Consider the following 26,992-nt stretch of genomic DNA (forward strand, 5'->3'; position numbering starts at 1 on the left):
TCCCCTAAGGTCAGCAGAGGCGCCACCCCTGTGTGAACCCTGCTGTGGGAAACAGCTGGGGTCCAGCTGCCTGCTCATGGGTCAGAGCCCTGACTCTGGCCCTGCTAGGGTCCACCTGGGGCTCCCCTCTGCCCTGGAGGGCCGGGCTCATGGGCTGGGGACCGAAGGGGCTGTGGGGCGTGGGCTCTAAAGGGGGCAGGCCTTGGGTGAGTGCAGAACAGAAGGGAGTGCCCCGGGGACTCCAGGAACAGCACTGTGCCAGCACCCGTCAGGAGCGGGAGGCCACTCGGGGAGGCCACCGTGCGGAAGCTGGCTGTCCCAGCAGCCCTCGGAGTGTCTGGGCTTGTTGGTACTCATCTTCCAAAGTTCCCGTATTTTACAAGCCTGCGTAGGTGACGCTTCCTGAAGCCGCCAGGCAGGTTTCCAGCCCCTCCAGGGCCTTCGGTGGCACAGAAGACTGACCACTCTCCCGCCCTCAGGGGATTTCAGTCTAGGATAAGTCACTGCTGGCTCAGGGTCTGAGCATCCGCCCGGAGGGGTTCAGGCCAGCGCTGGCCGAGTTTCTGGGTTCACTGCTAAGAGCTGCCGGTCCCTGCTGATCTGACCCCGCATTAGAACACCTTGAGTTTGTCCAAGGGGGCGAATGGGGTGGAATTTTCTCTGCATAAGATGCGTGAGTCCCATCCAAAGGAAGCTGGTTGGGACAAGTAATAAACAATTCATTGTCAATTTTAGAAATGAAGCTCTCCCGGGTAAGCGTGTCACCCCAACCCTCTTCCCAGAGGGGACAACTCAGTTGGGTTAAAATCTTTCCTAACAATCTTCCTGGCTGTATGTGTCTCCCTCGCATTTCACTTCCCAGGGTGCAAGGGAAGGTGTTGCACAATCAGGATTGTCTCGGTGGGTGTGGTGGCACGAGCCTGTGGGCCCAGCTACGCAGGAGGCTGAGGCGGGAGGACCACTGAGCCCAGGAGTCCCAGGCCAGCGGGCAGCAGGGCGAGGCTCTGCCTCTGTGAAGAGGACCACGCGGGATGCATCATCATCCTGACCCCTTTCACTTGGTGACGTGGCTTGGGGACGAGATCCAGCTCTTTCTAAACCGCCGCCTGGTGCACTGCAATGTCACTGTCACGTTTGCCTGACCAGTCATTATTTGCAGGACGGTGAAGGGACTCCCCTGGTTTCCTTCGGTGAGCGGCTCTGGGTGGGCACCGGGCCGTCTCCCACGCACGTGCCTGAGTGGTGTTCCCACTGTTGGGCGGCTTCTGGTTTTGGAAGGTGGTGCCCAGTGGCCCCCAGGGTCCCGTCTGCTGAGCTCTGGAGCCAGTGTCTGTTCCTTCCCGGTTTCTTCCCTGCAGGGAGGAGGAGAACCAGGGGACGGAGAGAGGGACTGGCGCTAGGTGTTAGAGGCTGTGGACCTGTCCACCCAGGCAGCCTGGAGTCTCCTCCAGAGGCGTAAATGGGGCTTTGTTCCTGGTCCCCCTGACAGAATCAGAGAGCTGAGATGTGCTCCGTTGACAGAGGGAGGCCCGCGTCCCGGGGGGACCGCACCCCGGGGCTGGGAGACGCCTGGGTTTGCAGGCAGAGGCCGAGGCTGACCCGGCCACCATTCACGTGTTAAAAAGAAAAGTCGTCCCAGGAGCCTGGCTCCTGTCTGCGGTGTGCGGGAGGGACGGGAAGACGGGGCTTGGGGGGCCCAGGGCCAGAGGAAGAGGGGGGAGAGGGGCACAGACGGAAGGAAAGTCGGTGGGGAAGGGGCTGGAGGGAGGGGCGGGGGAGGGAGCCTGGGAGGAGGGCGGTGGCCACGCAGCCCTGGGGGGCGGCTGTCTGTCTGTTTGTGATTAGCAGCAGCCAGCCTGGTGCGGAGTGGGGTAAACAGAAACTTCCAGGCGTCCCCTCCGCCCCCTCCGCCCCCTCCGAGGCGAGCAGGACTCAGATGCTCCGTGATTAATGGTGCAGGATTCAGGACAGACCACAAACACTGCGTGGACCGACGCGGATCGAGCTGCCTCTTCCCAGCCCCGTGCCAGGATGGGAGTGGGGGGCGGGCCGTACAGGGCTGGGGGCCCCGCCTGCTGGGGGCCAGCGTGGAATTCTCCCCGGCAGAGCCTGGCGTGACCCTGACAGCCATCGACACCGCCAGAGCAGCAGGCGGCATCCGGGGCCCCTGGCGGCTTCCTGGAACCCCAGCCCCTCGGCCGCTGCCCCTGACAGCTCCGATAAGAGCCCCAGCCGCGCTATCGGAGCCCGGCAGAGCGTCCACCCTCCAAACCAGGGAAGCCGGGGGGCTTAGTGCAGCCTCGGGGGCAGTCCCCTGGAGGACGTGGCCAGGCTGGATGGACTTTCCTGAGCCCCAGCCCCGTCCCTGGAATTCTGCCGCTGGGATCTGACTCTGAGACCTTGCAGCAACAGAGACAGCAAGGCTGCTGCAAGGAGGACCGGGGGACTCGGACCTGCTCCATGGTGAGTGTGAGGTGCCCGCAGTGGGTTGGTGCGAGGACCAGACTTCTGCGGGGAGGAGGGTGGTGCGTCCTCACACCACCTGGAGCTCCCAGGAGGGGAAGGGAGCCTGGGTGGAGGCTGAGAGGGACTGCAGTGTCTTGCTGTGTGGTCTAGGGGAGTTCTTTTCCTTCTCTGGGCCTCCCTTTACCCGTCTCTGAATGGAGTGGTTGGACCAGGTGATCTTTAGGAGGCCCTGACCGTGACTTTGTTCCTTGGGCATCTGCCACGTGCAAGGCACTGTGCTGGGCGTCCCCACAGCTGCTGTTCCCGCAGGTGTTATTGTCCTCCTCACTGTTCACGGAGTAAACAGGCCCAGAAAAGTGAAGCAACTTGCCCAAGGTCACACAGCCCCTCAGAGATGAGAAACAGACCGAGGTCATTCCGACTTGGCTTTGGCTGAACCGGCCTCCGCCCCCAGAACAGCCTCTGTGTTCTCTGGTTCTGCAATCATCCGGGGGGTGGGAGGCCGGAGGAAGAATGGAGTACGCATTACCTGCCGGAGGTGGGGCCGGGGAGCCGCAGGCTGAAGCCCGGCCAGCGGCCTTCAGCGTCTGGAAGATGGCTCAAGCCAGGTGTAGGACACTGCCCCGGGACAGAGGGTCGGCTGAGCGTTCTGTGCAGTTTCTGCCGTGTCCTGGGCTGTGAGGGAAGAGGGTTAACGGCAGGGCAGAGCGAGCTGGGGTGGAGAGAGGGACATGCCTCCACTGGGTTCCGTTCCAACTTTATTTTGCCTTTGCAAAAATCTGTTTCGAATCACTGTGGGCCCGCGCAGCGACTTTGGACGGAACACAATTGTGAAATACCCGGCACTTTCCCCGCGCCTCCCCGGGGACGGCTCAGTAATACTCTTGCCGGCTGTTGGCGTCCACAGCTCTGCAGCTGGGGCTGAGCGGCCAGGAGGTAAGACGCAGATACAGTCAGAGGCAGGGTGCAGGGGACACCCAAGGGCCAGGAAGTGCACAGCCGAGCGAGCGGCAGCCGGTGGGAAGCCCGTGGGGTGCCGGGCATCAGGCCACAAGGAAAGGTCCCGACACCCACATGTGGCCTCCTTTTTCTTCCTTTGGAAAATCCCACCCCGCAGCAGCTCTGGGCAGACCCAGGCGGCCGTCCTCGCCGGGGCTGGTGCAGAGTCCCCCTTCCCAGGGACAAGTTGAGACGGGCTCCCCGCTGTGGAGGACAAGTTGTCCCGGACACTCCCTGGGTCTGGGGAAACTGAGGCAGCGGGTGGCGCTCCCCGGGCCTGCCCTGAGTTTTCTTTGTGACCTTGAACAAGTCGCCGCCCTTCTCTGAGCCTCGGCTTCCTCATCTGTGAGGCAAAGGCAGGGGTTCAGGGAGCCTCAGATTCCGGGCTCTGGTTGAAGGCCACGTGGGTTCCACTCCAGGCGAGGCTGAGAACAAGCCAGAAGCCGGAGCCAGGAAATCCCCCCGGGAATTCCCCAGAGCGGCCGGGGGACACCGGGACCCTGGGTGCAGCTGGGCCTGGAGAAGTGGCCACTGCTGGAGTGCCGCCCTGGCTGCTGTCAGGGGAACAGCCCTGCAGCCTGGAAAGCCCAGTGACTCGGCGGCAGCCCTGTCCCTGCAGCATGGTTTCGCACTGGGCAACTGGACACAGCTCCCAGCTGGCTGCAGAGCCCCCAGCGTGAGCCCCGGGGTCCCCCAGTTCTTCCAGGGAGCTCCAAAGGGACGTGCCCCTGAGCTCTCTTGTCCCACTCAGGCTTCGGGCAGACCCAGGCCCCTCGAGGTGCCTCCCCGCCCACCCGAGCTCACCAGCGTCTGCAGGGCACCTCTGGAAACTCCCGGAGCTTCCTGCACTTTATGTCAGGGCTGCCCTGGGCTCGGGGAGATGTGCAGAGGGACGATGGCTTCCTCCCCAACTCAGTGACATGGCTTCCCCGCGTCGGGGGTGAGGCGCTAACAGAAACAGCGTCTTGGAACCTGGGAGGGACAGCTGGGCCAAACCTGCGGGAAGTTGAGCTTCTGTTTTTAGAAACCCCGGGAGCCAGGTGGGCCCTGCGCTGTGCGCACTGACCCCAGCTTGTGTGGCTTGTGAAAGCCAACTGTCTGATTTTCAGGAATGTGGTGAACTGGTTGCTAAACACAGTCATTATTAAAATCAAATTATATAAATGTCATCAAAAAAGTTATATGTATCTTTTGGTCCTGGGGACTGAACCCACGTGCCCTTTTAATTTTTTATGTTAAGGCAGAGTCTCGCTGAGTTGCTTAGGGTCTTGCTAAGTTGCTGAGGTTGGCCTTGAACTCGTGATCCTCCTGCCTCAGCCTCCTGAATATCTAGGGTTACAGGCGGGCGCCACTGCGCCTGACTATAAATTCTATTTTTATTTGCAATCGTGTGCTGCACATCCTGTACGTTGAAACCATCGTGATCAACCCAGTAAGCGTGTGTGACGCGTCTGCGTGTGTGTGTGCACATAGCACAGCTGCCCCGAGAGCCTGCTGTTAGACCTTTGCAGCACACCACGGACACCTCGCACGTCAGGGACCGCCCCCCGCCTTCGCCCAGAGGATTCCTGACCCCACGTGGGGCCTGATCACAAATCCCTCCAACTCCTCCTTTGACTTAAAGCAAACCAGTGGCTAAAGGCCTCTGGGGCCCCGTGTGGGTGGGTGCAGGGTTGGGTGGGGCAGAGGGTCCTGTCTAGCCGCAGCCTCTGGCTCCGAGACCTGGGCCCCTGGGTGCGGGCAGCGCCCTGCTCTGCAGGCCTTCCTGGTCCTGTGCCAGCCTTGGCTTCCCCGCGTGGGGGTGAGGCGCTAACAGAAACGGCGTCTTGGAACCCGGGGAGGACAGCTAGGCCAAACCTGCGGGAAGTTGAGCTTCTATTTTTAGAAACCCCGGGAGCCAGGTGGGCCCTTTCCAGATCCCCAAGCCAGAAGCACAAGAGGAAAATCTCCCTCACCCCGGCTCCGCCTCGCTGCAGTGTGGGTCACGGAGGAGGCCCCGGGAGGGGACGGTGGCACGAGAAGGAGCCGGCCTCCAAGTTTACAGAGAGCTAAAGCCCAGCACCCCTGTTCCTGGGCACGGCGGGCAGGGCGGGCAGCGCTGTCCTGGGCGCAGGCCTCGGCGGCCCGGCTCCTGTCCTGGGGGAGCCCCGAGGGTCAGGCGTCCACTCTTCTGTCCATTTACTCCTTCATGTTTTTCTTTCTTTTCTGAAATTTTAATCTTCAAAAGTGGGTCGAGGCTGGGGATGTGGGTCAGGGGCAGAGCGTGGGAGGCCCGGGGCTCCGTCCCCACCAGGCCAAAAACAGTGCCACCGTCCTGCCCACCGCTGGGCACCTTCTTGCCTTGGCTTGGCGAGGTGTGGCGGCTGCTTTCCCATGTCAGCCTGTGAAGATGTGAATCGTCTTTCGATGCTTGCACAGCAGAAGTGCTAGAAGGTTCTAGGGAGGATCCATTTCGATGGCCACTTCTCTGCTTTTGGACCAGGTCTCAGACTTCCTTCACCCCAAACCCTTGCCCGGAGCCCAGCGCGCCTGAGGCCCTGCGCTCCATCCGCAGTCACAGACGAAAATACATAAATACAGATGGGGGGGCTGCAGCCCAGCTACTTGGGAGACCGACGCTGGAGGATTTCTTGAGCTCACAAGTTGGAGACCAGGCTGGGTGACACAGTGAGACCCTGGGACCCAGCGACTCAGGAGGCAGAGGTGGCAGGACCCACGCTGCAGCCAGCCTCAGCAACTAGTGAGACCCTGACTCAAAATGATTCCTTTTTTTTTTTTTTTTGGTATCAGGAATCGAACCCAGGGGCACCTGACCTCTGAGCCACATCCCAGCCCTTTTATAATATTTTATTTAGAGACAGGGTCTCGCTGAGTTGCTCAGGGCCTCACTCAGTTGCTGAGGCTGGCCTTGAACTTTCGATCCTCCTGCCTCAGCCCCCCAAACTGCTGTGATTACAGGCAAGCACCACTGTGCCCGGCTCAAAATAAAATTTTTAGAAAGGGCAGGGGATGTAGCTCAGTGGTTGAAGTAGCTCACCGTGATGTCCCACCCCTGGGCTCTGTCCCCCGCACACCAAAAAGCTAACCGACCAACCAACCCGCCACTTTGTCGCGAAGCCCTCCGGATCCCCCATCTGAGATGGCAGCCTGTGCCCGCCCACCCACCCTCCTCGGTTGTTCTCCCACCACTCACCATCCCCCAACATGCCATCATTCTTTCCCTAAACGCCCCGTTAGGAGGTGAGTCTCCGAAGGCGGAGATTCGCTGCATTTCCGCCGTGTCCCACAGTAGGTCTTCATCACCTGCCTGTTGGCTCACGGGAAGCGCTCAGTCAGTCCTGGCTTTGCTGTTGCCAAGGCAGCCCGGCCCCTCGGGAGGCCCGGGTGAGGGCGCCTGGCCCCTCCTGCAGTGCCCTCTGTCTGTGCCCGAGTGCCACATGGACACTGCCAGGCCCAGGAGGGGAAGGACGCGCTCAAGCCCGTCAGCACCCGGGAAACTGGCCACCTGAGCCAGGCCCAGGCCCGGGGCCTCTGGGGCCCTGCAGCCGCCCCTCCTGGCTCACATCTGGGGCCAGCGCTGTGGCCGCCGGAGAAGGACGACGTGGCCACAGCCGCTGCCCAGCTCCCCAGGCTCCTGGCCCGGCAGGGAGGGCCGGCCTGGCAGGGAGGCTGGGGACATGGCAGGGAGCCTGGGGACACAGCGGGGGCTGGGTGCAGCCAGGGTGGAGCGCGTGGAGTGCGTGTGGCAGGCTCGGGGCTCTGGATTCCGTCCCTGCCCGCAAACAAGTCCCCAGACAGCACGGCCGCGTCCTCACCGCGTCCAGGTAACCCCGGGCGTCAGGCGGGCTGTGGGACTGGGACTCTACTGTGCCCAGAGGGCTGTCACCGTGATGTCCCTATGTCTGTGCCACAGCAGCATCTGGAGGGGACGGAGCCTGACAGCCGCGCCACAGAAGCAGCCTGCGTCCCACCGAGTGGGGTGGTGTGGCGGGGCACCCCGCACTCTCCTCCTGGACCTGGAGGTGCTCTCACAAGCCTTCAAACATGAGGAAACCGAGGACCAGAGAGGTTAATAACTTGTCCCCTGCCACACAGGCCGGAAGCAGCAGACATGGTTTGCCTTCAGCCTCTCAGTAGAGCCGAGGGGCTAAGCACCACCAGCTCCTCAGTGCTACAGACCTGAATTCAAACCCTGCATCCCTGGCCACCTTGCTGTGTGACTCTCAGCAAGTTACTTTACCTCTCTGAGCTTCAATTAGTCTAAAATGAGAAAAGCTCTTCTCCAGACGTCTCATCAAATGTTTATTCCTAACCCTTCTCTGCCCTCTGTTATGTTTTATCAGAGTCAGAGTCTCACTGAGCTGCTTAGGGCCTTGTTAAGTTGCTGAGGCTGGCTGTGAACTCTCGATCCTCCTGCCTCAGCCTCCCAGCAGCTGGGATGACAGTGTGCGCCACGTGCTCTGCTGTTCCTGTGCCTTCTGGCTCCTTGCTGGGCTCTGGCGGTCCCTGGACTATCCCTGGAATATGCCGATCGGCGTGAGGTGGGCAGGGCTCCTCCTGGGCTGAGGGTCCGTTCCACCCAGGCCAGATGGGGGCCGGAGCGGCTTGCTGTGCTTGGAAGGCGCTTGCTGGGCTGGGCGGCAGGAGGGCGTGTGCCCCAGCAAGTGTCCACTTGGGGCCTGGACTTCTGTGACCCCCCCCTCGGTGGAAAGGGCCTGACCTGGTTGAGGTGTGAGCAGCACAGGCCCCTGTGGCCTGGGGGTGTGGGGCTGAGTGGCGGTCACTCTGGGGCTGAGTGGCGGTCACTCTGTGCCTGTGGGAAGGCAATTCTCTGGATGAAGCCCCTTCACTTGGGACGGCTCCGTTTCTGTCGCCGGTTAGTCCTGCTTGAGATCAGCCTTCCCCAACAGCAGCCCGTTGGCCGCCCGCCTCGAGTCCTGGGGTCAACTCAAAGCAGGGAAGGCGGCCTCCCTCCCCTCCGCACCCCGGCTAGTCGGGAGGCGGGGGCCCCGTGGGCCACTCAGCTTCCCGAGTCTCGACTCCAGGAAAGGACAGAAAAATGCCCTGCGGCCATACTTGACTGGGAGGACGGTGGCTGCCCGGGGGCCTCACTGCCCATCTGTCCTGGCCCTGGGTGCGTCGCCTGGTGACACCTGTCCCGGGGCCCGTGAGGTGGGCGCTCAGGGGTGTCTGTCTGCGTCCCTCTTTCCAGGCTCCAGAGGGCTCCTGGCGGGGGGAGCCGTGGCCAGAGGACTGGGCGACACTCTGAGAGTGACCCGAGCTGGCCGCCCGAGCCAAACCCAGGTCCACTGCTGTTGGTCATGAGCCACAGACAAGGGACCAACCTTTCAGTGCCCACCTTCCCCGTGTTGAAGGGACGGTGGTGGCCCTGCACCCCCGCCCTGCCAGGTGACATGAGCTGTCTTCACCGAGGTCCCGAGGTCCCCGCGCGCCGGCCTCACTCTGCCAGCACCGAGTCTGTGTGGCTCTGCCAACGCAGCTCAGCCGGGTCCCCGCGGGGGACGTGGGGTGGGTCCTCATCTTCTGTGATCACAGGTGGCGCTGCCTGGAGTCACCTGCGGCTCCGTGCACCCAGCCCTCACCGCGGCCTCTGGTGTGGGAGCCCACGGTGACCTTGGCTCTGGACTCTGTCCACAGAGCGACAGACACGGGTGCGGCCAGGCCTGCCCGGCATGCAGACGGGCCTGCGGAGTGGGCCAGGGGTGGGCAGGCCCTCCGCTGGCTCCCCACGGTCCTCCTGAGACCCCAGGTGTGTCACGGGGGCTGGGGCTGTGCCTCAGGGGACCTGGGGAGAGGGGTCTGCCTGGAGGGGTCTGTCCACGCAGTGTGACCCTCTTCCCCGCAGCCCCCTGGGTCTCCGCCCGAGCACCCCCGCTGTCTGTGACACTGGTTCAGCACCGGTGGCCTCTGGGGGCAAAGACCCGGGGACTGAGACCCCGAGATGAGGAGTCCTGACATCCTCCCCCTCCCTCCACGTCCTCATCCCCAGAGCAGGGAACTGATGACACGGTGACGACGGGGAGGTCTCCGACCCAGAGGCAGGTGGAGCAGGGGCCCCGCTGGTGCCAGGAGGTGTCCTGCCTGGGGTGGGCCCAGGCCCCAGGGACCTGCGGGCAGTGGCCTGCAAAGGAGTGGCCGGTTCTGTGGCCTCGGTTCTGTCCCTCTGGAAGCGAGGCGAGGGCTCTGTGGCACGCGTCTCCCGGGTCGTGGTGACGTCCTCGTGGTGTGGGACCCTGCGAGTCCGCGGTAAGGGGGGCACTGTTGGCATTCTGGTGAGGGACACTCAGGGTTGACAGTGGCAGCTACCCTCCAGGGAGAGCCCGTGTCCAGCCTCATGCTGTAAAGTCGAATCTGGGGAGGCCCCAGGGGACCTGGTGCCCCGAGGTGGACCCTCGGGGGAATCCAGGCAGCGCCGGGACCTGTGGCCTCTTCACCCTGAGGTGGACTGACGTGGTCACCCCAGGCCCAAGGCGGAGGGTGACCCGCAGGAGCCAGGCCCCCCCCACTCTTGCCCTGACCCGCAGCCCAGGCAGGAAGTGGCCGTGGGGGCGAGGAGTGTCCCTGCGTGGCTGTTGTCCTAGCACATTGCTGACATTTTTGCATCCTGGGACAAAGGGTGAAGGAACCCAGCTGGACCTTCCTGCTTCCTGGTGGCCACGCCTCCTGACCGGCTGCGGCGCTGTGGTGGCTGTGCCTGTCTTTGGCCTTCCTGTCCCCACCCCCCGCAGTGATGAGGACCCAGCGTGGGGGGTCCCTGCGGCCTGAGGGGTTGTTGAAGGTGTCGGGGGCCTTGGGTGCTGTCCCCGGCCTTGGGTGCTGCCTTCCTGCCACAGACGAGCCCTGGGGAGCCCTCAGTGCCAGACCTGGGGTCAACTGCGCAGGCTCCCTGTGGGCACAGAGCTGGCCGTCCCCTGTCCCAATCCCCAGGGCACTTGGCGCCCAGAGGCCAGCCCAGGGCAGGGTCACAGCAGAGGCCTGGGGCTCCGGCAGACCTGGCCTGTGGGTCCCTCAGTAGAGGGACCTGGACGTGCTGCACCCCTGGCTGGCGCCTCCTGCAGGATGCGCAGAGCAGTGCAGGGTGTGGGGGGCCCCAGCCATTGACCAGGTGCAGCGAATTCAGATCTAGACCCAGGGACGGGTCCCTGATGTCCCTAGGCTCTGAGGCTCCCCTGTGAGACGGGATGGGGTACGGACGGCACTGGTGAGAGCTAAGTGACCCACAGGAAGCTCGTGGGAGCGCCTGGTGCACTCACCAGGACACTGACCAGTGGCCACAGCCCGGGGGCTAAGGACAGCAGAAGGCCACTCTCTCCCAGCCCTGGAGGCAGAGCCGAGGGGCGTGGGCAGCCGGGCTCCCCGAGGACTCTGAGGACACCTGCTTCCTCTGCCTCCTCTTGGTCTCTGGGTGGCCAGGAGTCCTTGCTGGCTGACCTTGGCTTGGAGCCACATCCCTGCAGACCTCTCCGTCTCCACCCGACCTTCCTCCACGTGTCCCTCCTCCTACAGGGACCGGGCATTGCATTCAGGGCCCACTCTAAGCCAGGATGACCTCCGCCTAGCCAGCACTTCAAAGGGCCTGTTTCCCCGCAGGGTCACTGCTGCGTCTCTGGGTGGACGGACGAGCCTGGGGGCGCTGCAACCCCTACGCCTCCTGCTAGGGAGCCACAGCTGCTGACCCTCCCTCGCCACGTGGGCACCACACGCCCAGCCCCCAGCTCCCATCTTCCTCCTCCTGACACGTCCCCTGCGTCCCCCTGTGAGGTGGACGCTGTGGTTCCCTCTGAGGGCCAGAGGTGGACAGACTTGCCCAGGGTCACGCAGTGAGTCAGGGGCAAACCTGAGGTTAAGACTTTCCGTCCAGAGCCGGCCAGTTCCGAGGTCCTCGGGTCCGTCCCGTCTCCCCAGAGGCTGTGCAAAGGGTCCTCGTGTGGTGGACACGAAGCTGCGTCCCTGCCAGGTCAGCGTGGCCCTCCTGCCTGAGGGGGACCGAGGCCCACGGTGCGCCTCTGCCATCTGGGGACACTCTGGGAGGCTTCGCTTGGGCGACAAACTGAGAATGGTCCATTAAGGGGACTCGTGCTGGCCATGGAGCAGAGCCATTAAGTGCTGGACGCGATCTGCTGGGCAGGCCTGGAGCAGGCCCCGAGGGACGAGGGCTCTTTCTGACATGGAGGAGCAGGAAGGGGCCGCTGCGGGCGGAGCTCCCCTGGGCCGCCGGAGCGTGTGCAGTGACCCCGAGCCCGAGCTCATGACCGGGAAGGGGGCTTGTACCTCCAGTGACTGGGCCTTCGGGGCCAGGGGACAGTTGTCCTGTCAGCAGGCAGAGCTGGTGGGCAGGTTGGAGGCCTCTAAGGAGAGTAGGGGACTCCCAAAGGACAAGGCCAGGCGGCCAGCCCTTGCAGGGGGTGGCTGCAGTGGGCAGGAGCCAGGCGGACAGTCATACTGCCCGAATGCAAATCCTGTACCCCCACTGACCGCTGGGTCTTAGTGAAGCCCCCAGAAGACAGATCGCAAGGGAGCCCCCCTCTGAGGGCTTGTGGGGGGCTCCGGGGGGTTCCAGGAGCTGACAGCATGCAGCACGTTTCCATGGCACGCAGCCGGGCCCAGTGGTGCCCGTCTGTGATCCCAGAGACTCGGGAGGCTGAGGCAGGAGGATCACAAGTTCAAGGCCAGCCTCAGCAACTTGGGGAGAACCTGTCTCAAAATAAAAAGGGCTGGGATGAGGCCCGTGGTAAAGCACCCCTGGGGTCAATCTCCGGAACCTCCGCCCACCGCCCATGTTAACCTCCGTTGTCCTGGGGTGCCCCAGGGTGGACGATGTCTGCAGAGGAGGGGCAGCCCCACCCCACTGCCCCCGGCTGGGCTGACGCACAGTGGGCGAGGCCTCTCCCGGAACCCACCCCAGGGCAGTGAAGCAGGCCCCCGGCCCCAGCTGGTGGTCACTCCAGCAGCCCACAGAGGGCAGGGCACGCCTGCGGGCATCAAGCGTCTCAGCCCTGTGCGGGAGTGAGGGGACACAGGATGCCCGCAGCCCGCAGCCCTTCCGCCTAGAAGGAGCCGGAGGTCAGAGGCGGGTGCCCGGGTGGGCGGGGGTGGAGCCGCGCAGGGCCCAGCGCACTGTGGCGGGAGTGTGGGCATCGCGGCTCTGAGACCCGGGTGCCGCCGGCCTCCAGGTGGGCAGTCTGTCCCCGGCTCTGAGTCGCCGCAGTGGGGAGCTGAGCCCGAGGACCTCGTCCCGGCTGCCCTGCACGGACTGCCGGGCGCTGGCCAGGCCGAGGACGCAGGCCAGCTGGCCACTGCTCTCCCACGGGGTCAGTTTCTGAGCTGCCAGAGGCTATTGGCTGGTTGTGGGCAGCAGTGGCCCACGGGGACACAATCCATGGCGAAGGGACAGGGATCCCGTGAGGGAGTCCCAGGCGGGGACAGTGGGTGCCAGCGTGTGCCACACCTGTCCCTGGTGCAAAGCTCCTCAGGGCTCCAGCCCCTCACCCGGGCCTCGGCTGGCCTCCAGGACACAGGCAGACCCTGGCCCTGGTCCTCTGGGGCCCTTGGTGAGGTCCTTCCAGCCCTGGCCACGTGGTCCCTCCACTCGCCCTGCCAAAGGAGCAGGCCAAGGGGCGGGGCGGGGCGTTGAAGCCACCACCTCTCTAACCACACTGGAGGGGACCGTCCACCTCTTGACACGTCCTAGTCGCTGGAAGTGTCCACCTGCCCTCTCCCGAGGTGGGATCAGGACACCGGCCAGAAGCTGCCCCACAGGGCAGAGCCGGGGTGAAGCCCGTCAGTCTGACCTCGAAGCCCTTCTCACCGGTTCCTCCCCCCCAGCCCCTGAGACCGGCTGGTCCTCTGCTGCCAGGCAGGACAGCGGTCACTCTTCCCTGAGACTTCACTGAGCACCTACTATGTGCCCGGCACGGCGCCTGCAGCCCAGGGCGGTGCTGCCTGCAGGAGAGCCTGGGCTGTGGCCGGGGGACACGGGGCTGTGGTCCCCTCACTGACCACAGAGCAGGGGGCCTGAATCTGAGCCGCTGTTTCTCACAAGCCGCAGTCAGCGTGGCCGGGAAGGGACTGGCCAGGGGGACCCGAGTTCCTTCTCCCGGGCACTTGGGGCCTGCAGGGGGCGCCCAGTCCCAGTCCTCCTCCCAGCCGTCCTCGATGGCACCGGGTGGGTGTCCCGGGGAAGGAGTGTCGGGGTCTCCAGCCACCAGGGATGCCCGCGGCCCCTGATGGCCTTCCTGGCAACCGGTGAAGCTGGCAGCTGGTCACTGTGTCCCCTGGGCAGGAGCCCTGCCTGCATGGCTTCTCCTCCGCTCCGAGCCCCAGCACCTGACCCCTGCCCGCTGTCCACCTCCAGCCCGGCTGCAGGTCACTCTGCCTAACAAGGTGTCACCGGCCTCAGCAGGGTCCGTCCCATCCTGGCCAGGGGGCCCAGTGTGCCCACCCGAGGCTGCTGAGGGGGTCCCAGAGGGTCCGAGGGGTGGGGCTAAGCGCTGTCTCTCGGCAGCAGCTGGACGTGTCCAGGCCCCCCTCCCCCGTCCTCCTCTCCGGGCAGATGGGCGCCTCAGGGTGGAGCAGGCTGAGCCCCAGGACAGCGGGCGGAGAGGACGGTCACTTCCCAAGCTGCAACCTGCTGCAGAAGTGACCCCACGCTTGGGCGCCCTAGGAGTGGGGGGACGAGTGTGTGGCAGCAGTGCTCGGCAGCCTGGGCTCGGGAGAGGTGCACCGAGCGGGGGTGGGGGCCGGGAGGAAGAGCGCGTGCTGCACACGTGTGTGAACAGTGTGCGTGTGTGCGCCTGCACGCGTGTGCGGGGAGGGGGCGTGTGAACACGTGTACCCAGTGCGTGTGCAGCTCGTCCACTCCTGCCTTCAGGGTGTGCCCTGTCCCTGCAGAGCTGGGGGTGGGCAGGGCGGGCGGCACGTGTGGGAGCCCCCTGAGGACCCGTTCCGCTGCCGTGGGACGGGCCACGAGTGGGACCCGGCTGGAGGGAGACTGGGCTGGAGGTGGACAGGCGCCTGTGCCCTCTGGAGTGTCCTCCTGCCCCGACGGCCTCAGGGTGAGGCAGGTGACCGCAGGGCATCCTCAGACTGCACCTGGGCAGTGCCGGCCCCTGTGCATTGGGAAGGAGATTTGTCGCCTCCGCGTGGAAGAGTGGACACTTCTCCAGGGACTGCACGGGTCCTACACTGAGGTGGCTGAGGGAGCCACGTCCTCATGGCTGAAGGACGCAGGAGCCCCCGGGGACCCCAGCGGCTGGCGTGCACCTGCCCCGCCCGAGCCAGCCTGGAGAGAAGGCCACGCTCCCCCCGCCCCTGCCCAGGCCGCTCCAAACAGCCTGCCGACAGCGGCCATCGTCACACCCACTCCACAGAGAGGACAGGGGCAGCCTGGGCTCTGTCCACCGGCTCAGCCTCGGTTCCCCTGACCCGGCCGCCGCGCCCACGGTTCCAGAGCAGGAGGAGGAGGACGGGCTCCGGGAAACCTGAAGAGCAGCCCCAGGTGGCCGCAGCCGACGGTTGGCCCCACGGCCCGCGTCTGCACCCCGGCTCTTGGTCGGGCTGCGCGGGGAGAGGAGGCCGCACGCAGGAGCCGACCAAGAAGAGTTGAGGACGAGCCGCCTCCTCGGGGCGGGGAGGTGCCACCCGCTCTCCTGGGGGACCAGGGTTGTGGCGGCTGGACTTTAACCGGCCCCTGGTGACCAGGGCTCCCTCCCGAGGTGTCCGCGGTTCGTGCCAATGTTTCAAAACACAGTTCAATGGAGCCCGTCCTCACCAGGAGCCAAGGAAAACCTGGCCTTGGGGGAAGTTTGGGGGACACAGAGGCCACGAGGATCGTTGCCCCTCCTGACTCCTGCTCCAAAGCAGAGGCCGGGTCACCAACGACAGGAAGGTGGACCCCGCGGGAACCTCCTGAGACGTTTCTTGCTGCATTTGAAGAAGTGGGCGTCCTCTCTCTGCAGCCCAGGCCTCCGGTCGTGGCTGGATCAAAGAAAGAGATTAAGGCTCAGCCCAGGATGATCTTGTCCATCTAACCTGCCCTTGCCCCCCGTTCTGAGGCCTGAGTGGAAGACAGATGGACACGGCCTCCTGTGTTACGAAAACCCAATTCACACTGGTTTACGCAAAAAAGAGAACTTACAGGTTTGCCAAAGCGCACAGTCTGAGATTCGATGGCTTCAGGTAGGGCTGGGTCCAGGAGAGCACAGGGCGAGGTGAGGGTTGGGGCTGATCTTCTCTGGCCTGGAGGCAACTCCCTGGCTGAGCCAGTCGCAGCAGCTGCATGGACGGGGCAGTCGGACCAGGCTGCGTCCCACCTCGCCTCGTGGTACTGCTGGAAGGAAGATGTGACCAGCAGAGCGCCTGTCCTCCAACCATGGTGGACGTCGCTGATGGACGTGCATGCCCTCCACACGGCCAGAGTCCAACGCTACACAATGCCAGCCCCCCAGCCCCCCAGTCCCCCAGACCCCAGCCCCCCAGTCCCCCAGCCCCCCAGCCCCCCAGCCCCCCAGACCCCAGTCCCCCAGTCCCCCAGCCCCCCAGTCCCCCAGCCCCCCAGCCCCTGGGGTAGCGGTTCAGCCTCACTCGGCCCAAGAGAGGAGGGGCCCGGCAGCCAGGATCGTGGCCTGTGGGACGACGGTGGTGGCCTCGAGGTGAACCCTCGGTGGGACTGTGATTGATGACTTCAGTGGTGGCCGTGGCCTCCCCGCCTCCCTTGAGGCCCAGGTCTTTGCACACATATCCTGATCACCCTCCCACGATGGCCCTTGGCTGGGGGTGTCCCCTCTGAGCAGGCCGTGGCTGGAGGCCTGTGGACGTGATCCCGTTGGTGGCCCTGGCTGCCGGCCTGAAGGTCACAGAGGACCTGTGACCTGCTCCGTTGGGCGCCGGGAGGGATGGGGACACAGGCGGCAGTCCTGACCATGGGTCACCAGGAAGGACACGGTGCACCTTGGCCGAGAGGCCGAGTCACACATATGTGGCTGCTCTGGCCCCGGCATGCTGGCCACAGGTGGCGGCAGAGGGTGGACAGCCCCGGGCTCCTCCCAGCCCTCATCGCACCAGGCCCGGGCTCCTGCCCTGCTGCCCCGCGGCTGCCCCGGGGGGGACGGGGTCCTGCAGTCTGCCCCTCCCCCGAGGGCTTCTCCTCCAGGGTCTGGCCCTAGCCAGGGACCAAAGCCACTGCTTCCCAGGGCCTGGGACCCTGTCACCTCTGTGGCCCTGGAGAGGCGGGAGGCAGCCCAGTGCTCAGCTGGGAGGAGCAGTCGGAGGGCGGACGTGGCCTCTGCCCCTGCAGCGCCCGTCCCTGTCTCCCTGCTGTCCTGTGATGCCCTCCGTCCTTGTGGTCACTCAACTCACTGGTGGCCACACAGCACCGCACAAGCCCCAGGGAGGACACGTCTCTGCCCCAGGCCTGGCCTCCGGTCTCCCTGGCCTGGCCTCGCCTGAGCCCTCGAGATACCACAGCCAGAGGCCCTGGGGCTGGGGAGGGCTTGTCCTGTGGACAGTGGGTCCCTACAGCTCTGTCCTAACCTCTGCCTGCCCGCCAAGCACTTCGGACCAGGGGGGAGCTAGTCACTGGGGACACATGGGGACACTGCTTTGGACCTTGTTTTCCAAAGGGGCTTGGCTGCTAGTTAGTCTGTGAGTTCCATGACTCAGAAATCTGTTCTGACAATTTCAGGTTAGAAAGAGACAAACTGGAAGGTTATATGGATATTTCTTTTGGTTATTAAATTTTTTATATCCAGAAAGACCGATGAAGTTAATACGAAGAAAGACTTGTCTGTTCACATAACTGAAACTTCTGTGGGGAGTGTGGGCTTCAGGAGAAGCTTGATCCAGCCCCTTGACCTTCTCCCTGGGATCCAGAGCCCTGCGGCACCTTCCCCTCACCCCGTGGCTGAGGGCACATATCCCCAATGGCCACCAGCTCTTGACCTTTCTGCTCCTGTCTGCACTGACTGGAATGTCCTCGGTGTCTCCAGTTGAACATTCCTGAGGGAGGAAAGTGAAGGGACAGGCCATCTCTTTGGGTCAAGCACCAAAATCCTGCCTGTGGCCAAAAGGGAAGGTCCTCCCGGGTCCAGTGTGCAAGGATCCTTGGTCATCAGCAGCCAGACCCAGCAGAATGCCAGAGGGCGGGGATGTCCCCCAGTGCCTCCCGGGAAGTGGGACTCAGTGGGCGAGTCCCCAAGGACCCTGTCCTGGAGCTCACGGGGAGAGGCTCAGTCTGTTCTTGGAATTTTAGGGGGATCTCAGTTTGGCTGGAGGTTTGAGCTTGAGCATTTCCGAGGTTCTGTCGGTCCCCTTGGGAGCAGGTGGCCAGACCCGGGGTCGAGAGGCACGGTCTCCATCGCTGTCCCCCCCCCCGCCCCCGAGCCCCCTTCACTCTCAGGCAGTGCTGGCCGAGGGCCGCTTCTCCGAATGCCACTGCCGCGTTATTTTCTTTCTTTCAGACCAGGAAAAAGTTCTGCTCTCCACAACAATGTGCCCGCGTCATCCCGGGGCTGGAAGAACCCATTTGGCCAAATTTAGAGCCCACAGGAAGGCGGGAGTCAATTCGGAGCTGAACTCTGGGCTTGGGGCCGCAGTTCCACGGCTCTGGCCGCTCCACCTGCTGCCCCGTTGCTGGAATGTGCCCTCGGGCTCCGGCCGGGATTCTTGAGTGTGACGGACTGAGAGAGTTAGACCTGCCGCAGCTCTCAGAGGCTGTGTGACACTTCCTAGCAAGCCCAGCCTCTCTGAGCCTTAATTTCACAACCGTTTCAAAAAGGGGGAGGGTGATAATAATAAGTACCTCACAGGATTTTATGGAGCTTAAGAGACTTTTATTGCCCTGAAATATATACATGACATAAAATCTACCATTTTGACCATTTTTAGGGATAGTTCTGTGGGGTCAAGTGCGTTCACATTTGTGTGAAAGCATCACACCAGCCACCTCCAGAACCGTTCATTTTCCCCAAGTGAAACTGTCCATCAAACACCAACCCCCCTGGCCCAGGGTGACCGCCGTTCCCATTTATTTTTTGTTTTGTTTTCGGGGGACGGGGAGGGGAGCTAGGAATCCGACTGCTCTAGGGACCTCCCGCGATAGGAATCCCCAGGACTGGCCTCTCGTGGCCGGCTGCTGGCTTGCCCGGTGCCTGACAGCCTCTCAGTTAGTTGGAGGCTGAGGCAGGAGGATCTCGCACCACAACCCACGAGTTCGAGGCCAGCCTGGGTGACATAGCGAGGCCCATGTAAGAGAGGGAAAGAGAAAGAAAAAGGAAGAAAGAAAGAGTAGACGTCTTCAAGCTTCATCTGTGCCATAGCATGGAGCAAAATTGCCTTCCTTTTTAAGGCTGACTAATATTCCACGGCACACATATGTATGCATACGTCTGTGTACACACACACTCGTGTACCCAGTACCACACCCTGTCACCCACCCATCTGCCACCTACTTTCACCTTTGGACCATTGTGAACGTGGGTGAACCAATGTCTACTGGAGCCCCGGGTCCCCAGCCTTCACATCTTTTGGGTGTACCCCCAGAAGTCTGATGAAGATGTTTTATGGAGCGCGACTGGGATGCAGCTCAGTGGTACAGCCTGTGCTCCGTGTGGGCGGGGCCTGGGTTCCATTCCCAGCATCACCAAAAAAAAGGGTCAGGGACAGCGGCTCACGCCTGTAATCCCAGCGACTTGGGAGGCTGAGGCAGAAGGATCACCAGCCTCATAACTAGTGAGGCCCTGGGCAACTTAGCAAGACCCTGTCTCAAAATAAGAAAATAAAAAGGGCTGGGACGTGGCTCCGGGTTCGGCGCCCTGGGTTCCGTCCCTGGCACGACAGCAGGCTAATTCAGGGGGAGGGTGCCTCGCCCAAGACCCGCACGCGGTGACCCTCAGCGCACTGAGCTGTGAAACCAGCGCTAGGAAAACAGCAGACGAAATGGTTTAAAATGTGGATTAATCAAAGGGTGAGAGTGGCCTTTGCCTGTCTCACTGGTGGCGCCTAAAAGGGGGTGGCCTGGGGCAGAGGGGACGTGGTAGGCAGGTCTCCCAGACGGGCCCTGGATGTCCTTGGCCACGTGTGGTGGGCGGGTCCTTGGAGTCCTTGCGCCTTCTGACCCAGGGGTTCAACCTCTGGGAGTTCATCCCAGAGACGTGCCCAAGAGTCGAGTCCAGGAATGTCCCCGCGGCAGAGTGCGCGACCCGGGCCGACTTCTGTGTCTATGGACAGGGGAACGGAGTGGCAGGTGTTCTGTGGTCGTTAAGAGTGCTCGGGAGCGAAACGTGAAACCCGCTGTTGGGTGGAAGGGCTTAGAGATCCCACATCCACCCTGGGATCACGGTGCAGCGTGTGTGGGGCCCTCACTGGGTGCCGAAGCCCCCGAGCTCTGCCCACACCTCCCTTCACTTACCCTTCCTCCCGGCGCAAAGGGGTGGGCACCTTATGACAGAAGAGGAAACAGCGGTTCCGAGTGGTGACGTGGTTTTCAGGGTTGAGCAGCCGGCCTGCGGCAGAGCTGGAATTTGATGAAGGCCCTTCGGCTCTAAGGAGTGGAAAAGGGAAGGGAGGTTCTCCTGAGCCGGTGGAGGAGTAGGAGCAGCCTTGATTCCCTCCTCAGACTCGCCTGTATCTCCCCAAAAAGCTGGAGGGCGGGAGGGGGAGGCAGAAATCTGCGCCCTGGGTGCAGGAGACTCGGAGAGCGGGAGAGTGGGACAGCCTCGGCACCAGCCTCGGCACCAGCCAGCACAGTCCCGCGGTTCCTGCTTAAAGACGCGCAGAGGTCCTGGCTGTGCCTCGGCTGGTGGCTTACTGCTGGGCGTGTGCTGTGCACACCACACACACGCACACATGCATGCACACGCACACACAGACATATGTGCACACACGTACACACATACGCACATGTGTGTGCGCACACACGTGCACACACATACACACACGTGCATATACGCAAGTGCATACACAGACGTGCATACAGACACATGTGCACACACATACTCACATACGTGCATGCACACACACACACAGGAACAGGCACACACATGTGCACACAAACACGCACACACGCACATACAAAAACGTGCACACATGCACACTCACACTCCCAGCGGGAGCCAAGCCCCTACTAGATGGACGCAGACGCCACCGGCCCAGCCCTCCTCTGAGCCCAGCAGGGACGTGGGGACTCTCCCTGTGAGACGGCGTCAGCGGGATCTGAGCAACCCCAGCTCGTTCCAGATCTGCTCCGCGACTGGCGTCAGGGCGCCCAGCCGAGGCGTGGGGACAGCGGGGTGGCTGGCCTGCTCTCCCTGGGCAGTGCACCAGGTGCTGGGCGGAAGGAGGGAGCTTGTCCCCAAGCCCTTGGGCTCCCCTCGGCTCCTGGGGGTCCCTGCTCCTTCCCTGGCACCCCACCCTGTGGTCTGCGGGGGGGCCGGCTCGCTGTCCTGGTCCTGGGGAGAATCTGCGGGGAGGACCGAGTCGGGACTTGGGGACACCACGGGGAGGACCTGGGGTGGCCCACGGGCTGGGAGCTTCACCCCGGACAAAACCGCCCCTGGGTCAACTGGCTCCCCGTCCACTCACCTGCCTCAGCCGGGTGGACGCGGTGCCAAGACGGCGTGCGACAGAGTGGCCCTGGGAAGGCGTCCACGCGGGGCCCCCTTCACTCTCCCTCGGCCAGGAGCAGGGACGCTCCTCAGAGGGCTGGGGGCTTCACAGGGAGCCACACAGACAAGACCCTGCCTTCTAGAGCCCGCGTCCCCGGCAGGGTGACCGATCCCACACAGGGAAACAGCGACACCTGGAATGTCCAGTGTGTTCACTGCCAAAGGGCAACTCAAGGAGGGACGGGGAACCGGGAGGTGGTGGAGGTGGCCACACGTCTAGGAAAGGGACTGGGGAGGCTGAGAGCGGGGGCGGTGACCTGTGATCCCAGCCACCCGGAGGCTGAGGGGCGCAGTGAGACCCGCCTCAGCACAGAAACCAGAAGAGCTGGGGATGAGGGCCAGCGGTCCAGCACCCCGGGCCCGGCGCCCAGTTCCAGTTGCTCAACGAATGACGCTTGGGACACGCTGGTCTAAGAGCCTCGGCTGCGTGGGTGTGACTCAGCCGCGACGGTTGCCTCCCGTGGGACATCTGGAAGGGACAGCTGTTCCCTGCCCTGAGGGGTCAAGGAAGGCTGCCCAGGGGAGGCGGCTGGGACTTGCTTGGGGGCAAGTGTGACCTGCCAAGGAAGGACAGGAGACCAGTCCAGGGCGGGAACAGCGTGGCCAGGCCGCAGCGGCACAGGTGAAGGCCAGGGCGCTGGCGGAGACATGGACTCGGGGCGGGAGAGGCCTGGGTGCTGGGCGACCTGCCCGGGCAGCGGGTCCTTGGTCAGCACCCAGGGCTACACGCCCCCTGAGCTCATAAGCCGGGGCCTAAAAAAGATCATAAAACCATAAAGACGACTCCTGTGCCGTGAAGTGTGCCCTTTTAAGTAGACAATTTAGCGACTCTTAGCACAGTCACAAGGCAGTACGGCGGTCACCAGTAATTCCAGAATATTCTCATTACCACCCAAGACCCCAGGCCCGTGGCGGCCACCGTCCTCCCCCGCCCGGCCCTTGGGAGCCGCTAATGCGCCTGCTGTCAGGTCTGCCTGCTCTGGACTTTGGTGGGACGGGGCGTGGGCCGCCTGGGCCTGGGTCTGGCTGTGTCCATGCAGCGTCCGTTCTCGAGGTCCAGCTGCAGGGCAGCCACCCAGCGCCAGTCCTCCCCACGGCCAGGTGGATCCCGCCGCCTGGACAGCCTGGTCCGTTTGTCCGTTTGCTGGACGGCCTTCAAGCGTCTGCCCCAGGTGGCGCCTACAGTGAGTTGGGTGCCACTGGCCGCCGCCTCCTGCCCTGGTCACTCTCCGTCCTTTTGAGTGCGGCTGAGCTGAGGCATGTGAAGCGGCCGCTCCCCGTGGGTTGGCCGTGCGTGCCCAGCAGCAGGACTCTTGTTGAGGCTGCGCACAGCAATGGATGGAAGGGCTGGTGACTTCTCCCGTGTGGGAGGACCAGAGGAACAGCCGTCGGCAGGGGCTTGGGGTTTGCAGCCTGCGGGACTTGGGGGAGGGACGGGGCAGGGGCAGGTGCCTCCAGGAGTGGAAGTGCCTGGGTCCAGGGTTGGCTTCCTCCTCACGGGGCAGGGCCTCGGCGTCACCTTCGTCAGTGGCAGAAGACTTAAAAGTCATCCCTCCTGGCCTAGTGCGGTGGCACATGCCTTTAACCCCGGGTACTCAGGAGGCTGAGGCAGGAGGATCACAAATTGGAGGCCAGCCTCAGCAACTTGGCAAGATCCTATCTCAAAATTTGAAAAATAAAGGGCTGGGATGTGGCTTAGTGGTACAGCACCCCTGGGTTCAATCCCTAGTCCCCCCAAAAGACAAGAACAGAACAGAACCCTCCCTCCTCAGGGGAACCAGTGTAAACGGGGCCTTGAGGAGGCGAGAGCCCGGCCCATACCTGTCCACAGGGGGACGGTCTGGCGCTGAGGCCTGGCCTTCGCCCCGCTGTGCTCACTGAGAACACCATGCATGCACCACCCGTGTGCCTCGTCAGGGTCCTGACTCCCACTGGCCTGTGGCTCACACAGCACGTGGGGTCAGCTCTGGCCACCCCCAAGACCTCGTGTTTCTTTTGGGGGATGGTCACCATGACGCCCAGGGCTGGTCCTGAACCTGTGAGCTCAAGTGACCCCCGACCTCAGCCTCCCAAGCAGCTGGGACACGTGTGCGCCACGGTGCCCGGCGGGCATTCGCGTTTCTCCAGCGGCCTCCGGGTGCCCTGCCCTGATGACCAGCGAGCACCTGATCTCCAGTCCCATTTTACAGAGGCAGAAACGAGGTTCAGAGAGGGAAAGGAGGCTGCTTCTGTCAATGTCACAGAGCCAGCAGTTGGGACAGCCAGGCTGTGGGACCCGCTCTGATTCCGGAGCCCCTGTCTGGCCGCTTGACCCGGGGGAGGGTGGGTGGCACAGGAGGCTTCCCCGCGAGGCTGCCTCTGCAGAGGCCGGGCTGGTTTTCCGTTGCAGCAGATCAAGCCCCCAAAACCTGTGGCTTAACAGCTCCCACTGCGCAGCTCAGAAGTCAGGTGGCCCTGGTCTCTCCACCCAGGACGTCACCAGTTGCTGATCAGGCTGTGGGTCGTGGACAGATCGGCGCCCAAGACCATTCTTTTTTTTTTTTTTTACTGGGGATTGAACCTGGGCATTTGACCCCTGAGCCACGTCCCCAGCCCTATTTTGTATTTATTTAGAGACAGGGTCTCACTGAGTTGCTCAGGGCCTTGCCTCGGCTGAGGCTGGTTTTGAACTCACGATCCTCCTGCCTCAGCCTCCCGAGCCCCTGGGATTACCGGCGAGTGCCACGGCCCACGGCCCAAGCTCATCTTTGTTGGCATAATTCAGCTCCACGTGGTGACAGGACCAAGGTCCCCACTTCCTTATTAGCCATCGACTGGGGCTACTTCCCCTGCATTCCTCCCTGTGTGGCCGCTGTCTCTGCACAGCAGGGGGCCGGGCATCCGCCTCCCCCAGGTCCCTCTCATCCTTTGGCCACTTGTACCAGGAGGAGCTGGCCTTCTACGGGGCTCCTGTGAGGACTCCCGTCAGGGGTCCTGGAAGTGCTGCCCACGGCCCCAGGGGCTCTGGAGTGGCACAGGTGGCCTTGTCCTGCTGCGGGAGGTGGGGGCGCCCTGGGAAGGGCAGCAGGCAGCCCGGCCTCCTCTCGTCCTCTTGGAACTTCGCAGATTCAGACGGAGTCTACGTCTTCCTCCTCTGGGAGCCTCTTAGGGACGGAGAGTCTGTGTCACCCCCGGCCTGCATGTTGAAATCCTGAGCCCCAGGGTGACGGTGCTGGGCGCTGGGACCTGGGGACCTGGGAGTCCTCGTGCACGGGATCAGCGCCCTCGTGAAGGAGACCCCAGACGGTCACTTGCCCTCTCTCTGCCACTTGATGCAGCAAAAGGGCCTCAGGCTGCAGCCCAAGGGCAGCCCTCGTGGGGCCTGACCACGAGGACTGTGACCTGGGCTTCTGGCCCCCAGGACTTGAGGGACAGATGTCAGTTTTCGAGCAGCTTGGTCTGTGGGTGTCCTTACAGCAGCCCAGGGGACTGAGACAGAGCCCGGCTTCGGGGCCGGGAGGTCTGTGCCTTTCCCCCAGGTCACTGCGAGAACGAGGCTCCCACGGTGAATGGCCGAGTCCGGCCAGTTAGGGCAGCGGCCAGCTCTCTGCACCCCCCGGGCAGGGCTCTTGGAGCCCTGGGCACTGGCAGCTTCCGTCAGAGGCCTCAGACCTCATGATGGACCTTGGCAGGGGACAGTCATCTGCTCCCAGCCAGCCCGGCCTCGGGGAGCGGTTCCCACAGACTCGCCCCGTGGGGTCACAGAAGGTGGCTTTTACAGGAACTGCCCCTGGGCCGAGCAGACCCCCCTCGTGGAGCAGGAAAAGCAGCCGGCCAAGAGGACACGGGGTCGGAACAGCATGTGTCCAGGGAGGCCAGGTTGTGGGCCTGCGCTGTCCAGGGGGACGGTCCAGCTGCACCCTGTGCCCCCGTGTGTGTGCCAGGGGCAGGTGCCAGGGGCCGAGCCGCGCCCTCGGGAGTCTGGCTGGTCCCGGGATATGCCAACCGCGGATCCTCCCGGGTCTTGAAGGTGTCCTCCGGCAGCTTGGGGCTCACTTGTTGAGTTTTAAAACTTAATTTTCCTAAAATGGCCGTCATTGTCCCTCCCCACTGTGCTGGACGCTGCTCCAGAGCTTCCAGTTTCCCAAGCGTCACTGACACCGGCCGCTGGGGTGGCCTGCGGGGAGGTCGTGGGCGCCAGGGAAGAGGGTCTGGCTAGTTTAAGCTGAGGGCCTCCTGGAAGGTCCTGGGGAGGACACTCACCAAGTGATGGGTGTCCAGAGAACTGGGCGGGGACCGCGCCGGGGGCCCAGGAGGAGCCGGAGCAGACCCCGCAGTGGGCACCGCCACGGGCAGAGGAGGACAGGGCACCTTCTGTCTCCCGTCCTCTGGCTCCAGAGTCCTTCTCCAGGGAGCAGCGTCCTCTTCACCTGGCTTGGGCACTCTCCTTGGTGAGGGGACAGCGGGCTCTGGTCCTGTCCCAGCCCAACAGCAGTGAGAAGAGCCACGCCCTGGGGGGACACCGTAGGAACCCCGGGGAACGTTCTTGGAAGTGATTCAGGGTCCCCTCCTAGAGTTCCACTGCCCAGAGGCTTCACCTGCGGCCCCGCCCTCTTCCAGGGTGTCCCCTCCTCTGCTGTCCCCCGCCACCCGAGCACGTGCTGTGGGTGCTTTCTAGACACAGGTCTGGGTCTCCGCCCTCCAGCGCTCGGAGCCGCCCCCACAGCTCATCCGCCTGCTGGTCGCTGAGCTGCTGGGAAACAAAGCGCTTTCTGTCTGTTCTGGGCTGAGTTGTGTCCCTCAAAGACAGGTGGAGTCCCCGGTCCCAGAAACAGGGCCTCAGGAGACGTGGTGGAGTGAGGCTGGGTCATTAGTGGGTCCTGATCCAGTACGAGGTGTCCTTATGAGAAGACGGGGTGCCAAGGCAGGAGCAGGAGCAGACCCAGGCGGGCAGGGACCCAGGGGCGGGCAGCCGCGCAGGGCAGAGGCAGCTCTTCCCCAGAGTCCTTGGGGCGAGCTCAGCCGACACCTGACTCTGGGTCCTCACCTCCAGAGCGGGGGACAGTGAGTTCCTGCTGTCTAAGCTGCACAGCCTGCAGGACTCTGTTACAGTGGCCACTGGACCCGGACCTCCAGGGTCAGCAGCACAAGGCTGTGGAAAGATACAGATTATCCTTTGAACTCCTCCTTTTCCTCCTTATTGGTGCATCTTAATTACACATAACAGCGGGATTTGTTGCCTTCACACGTGCCCATGATACAACAGTGTGATTTGATGAGTTTCACTCCCCAGTGCCTCCCTCTCCCCCTCCCTCCCCCTCCCTCCCCCATCCCCTTCTTCTGTTCCTGTCTCCCTTCTGTTTTTTTAATTTGTTCTAATTAGGTACACGACAGCAGGACGCATGTGGACACATTGTGCACAGACGGAGAACAACTTCTCCTTCCTCTGGCTGCACACAGTGCACCACCCCAGTAGTGTGACCATACATGTACATAGGGCCACAATGTCTGTCATTCTACTCTCCTTCCCACCCCGCAGCCCCACCCCTCCCCTCCCTCCCCTCTGCACAATCCAGGTTCCTCCATTCTTCCCCATCCCCACCCCCCTCACTACAGATCAGCACCCGCTTATCAGAGAAAACATTCAGCCTTTGGTTTGGGGGCTGGCCTATTTCACTTAGCATGATGTTCTCCAGCTCCATCCATCTACCTCCAAATGCATCATTTCATTCTTCTTTAAGGCTGAGTAATATTCCATTGTGGATGTATACCACATTTTCTTTATCTACTCATCTGTTGAAGGGCATCTAGATTGGTTCCATAGTTGAGCTATTGTGAATTGAGCTGCTATAAACATTGATGAACTT

The 26,992-nt window shown here is 63.2% G+C and overlaps 1 protein-coding gene across 2 annotated transcripts in view; it reads left to right on the forward strand.

Annotated features, from left to right (window-relative positions):
- The first annotated feature begins 1,129 nt into the window (after window positions 1-1,129).
- The window catches only part of Ripor3 (RIPOR family member 3), a 65,625-nt gene continuing 39,762 nt past the window's right edge, over window positions 1,130-26,992 (forward strand). The window contains exons 1-2 of one of the 2 annotated variants that reach the window (XM_027946415.2): window positions 1,130-1,190; window positions 2,107-2,463. In XM_027946415.2, coding sequence (XP_027802216.2) covers window positions 2,461-2,463 — 3 coding nt within the window. In that variant the 5' untranslated portion in view covers window positions 1,130-1,190; window positions 2,107-2,460. Of the gene's footprint in view, window positions 1,191-1,826; window positions 2,464-17,942; window positions 18,351-26,992 lie in introns of those variants that run through there. The other variant, XR_011706786.1, reaches the window with a different exon arrangement.

Source organism: Marmota flaviventris, chromosome 2, assembly GCF_047511675.1.
Source record: "Marmota flaviventris isolate mMarFla1 chromosome 2, mMarFla1.hap1, whole genome shotgun sequence".
In the NCBI taxonomy this organism is placed as follows: domain Eukaryota; kingdom Metazoa; phylum Chordata; class Mammalia; order Rodentia; family Sciuridae; genus Marmota; species Marmota flaviventris.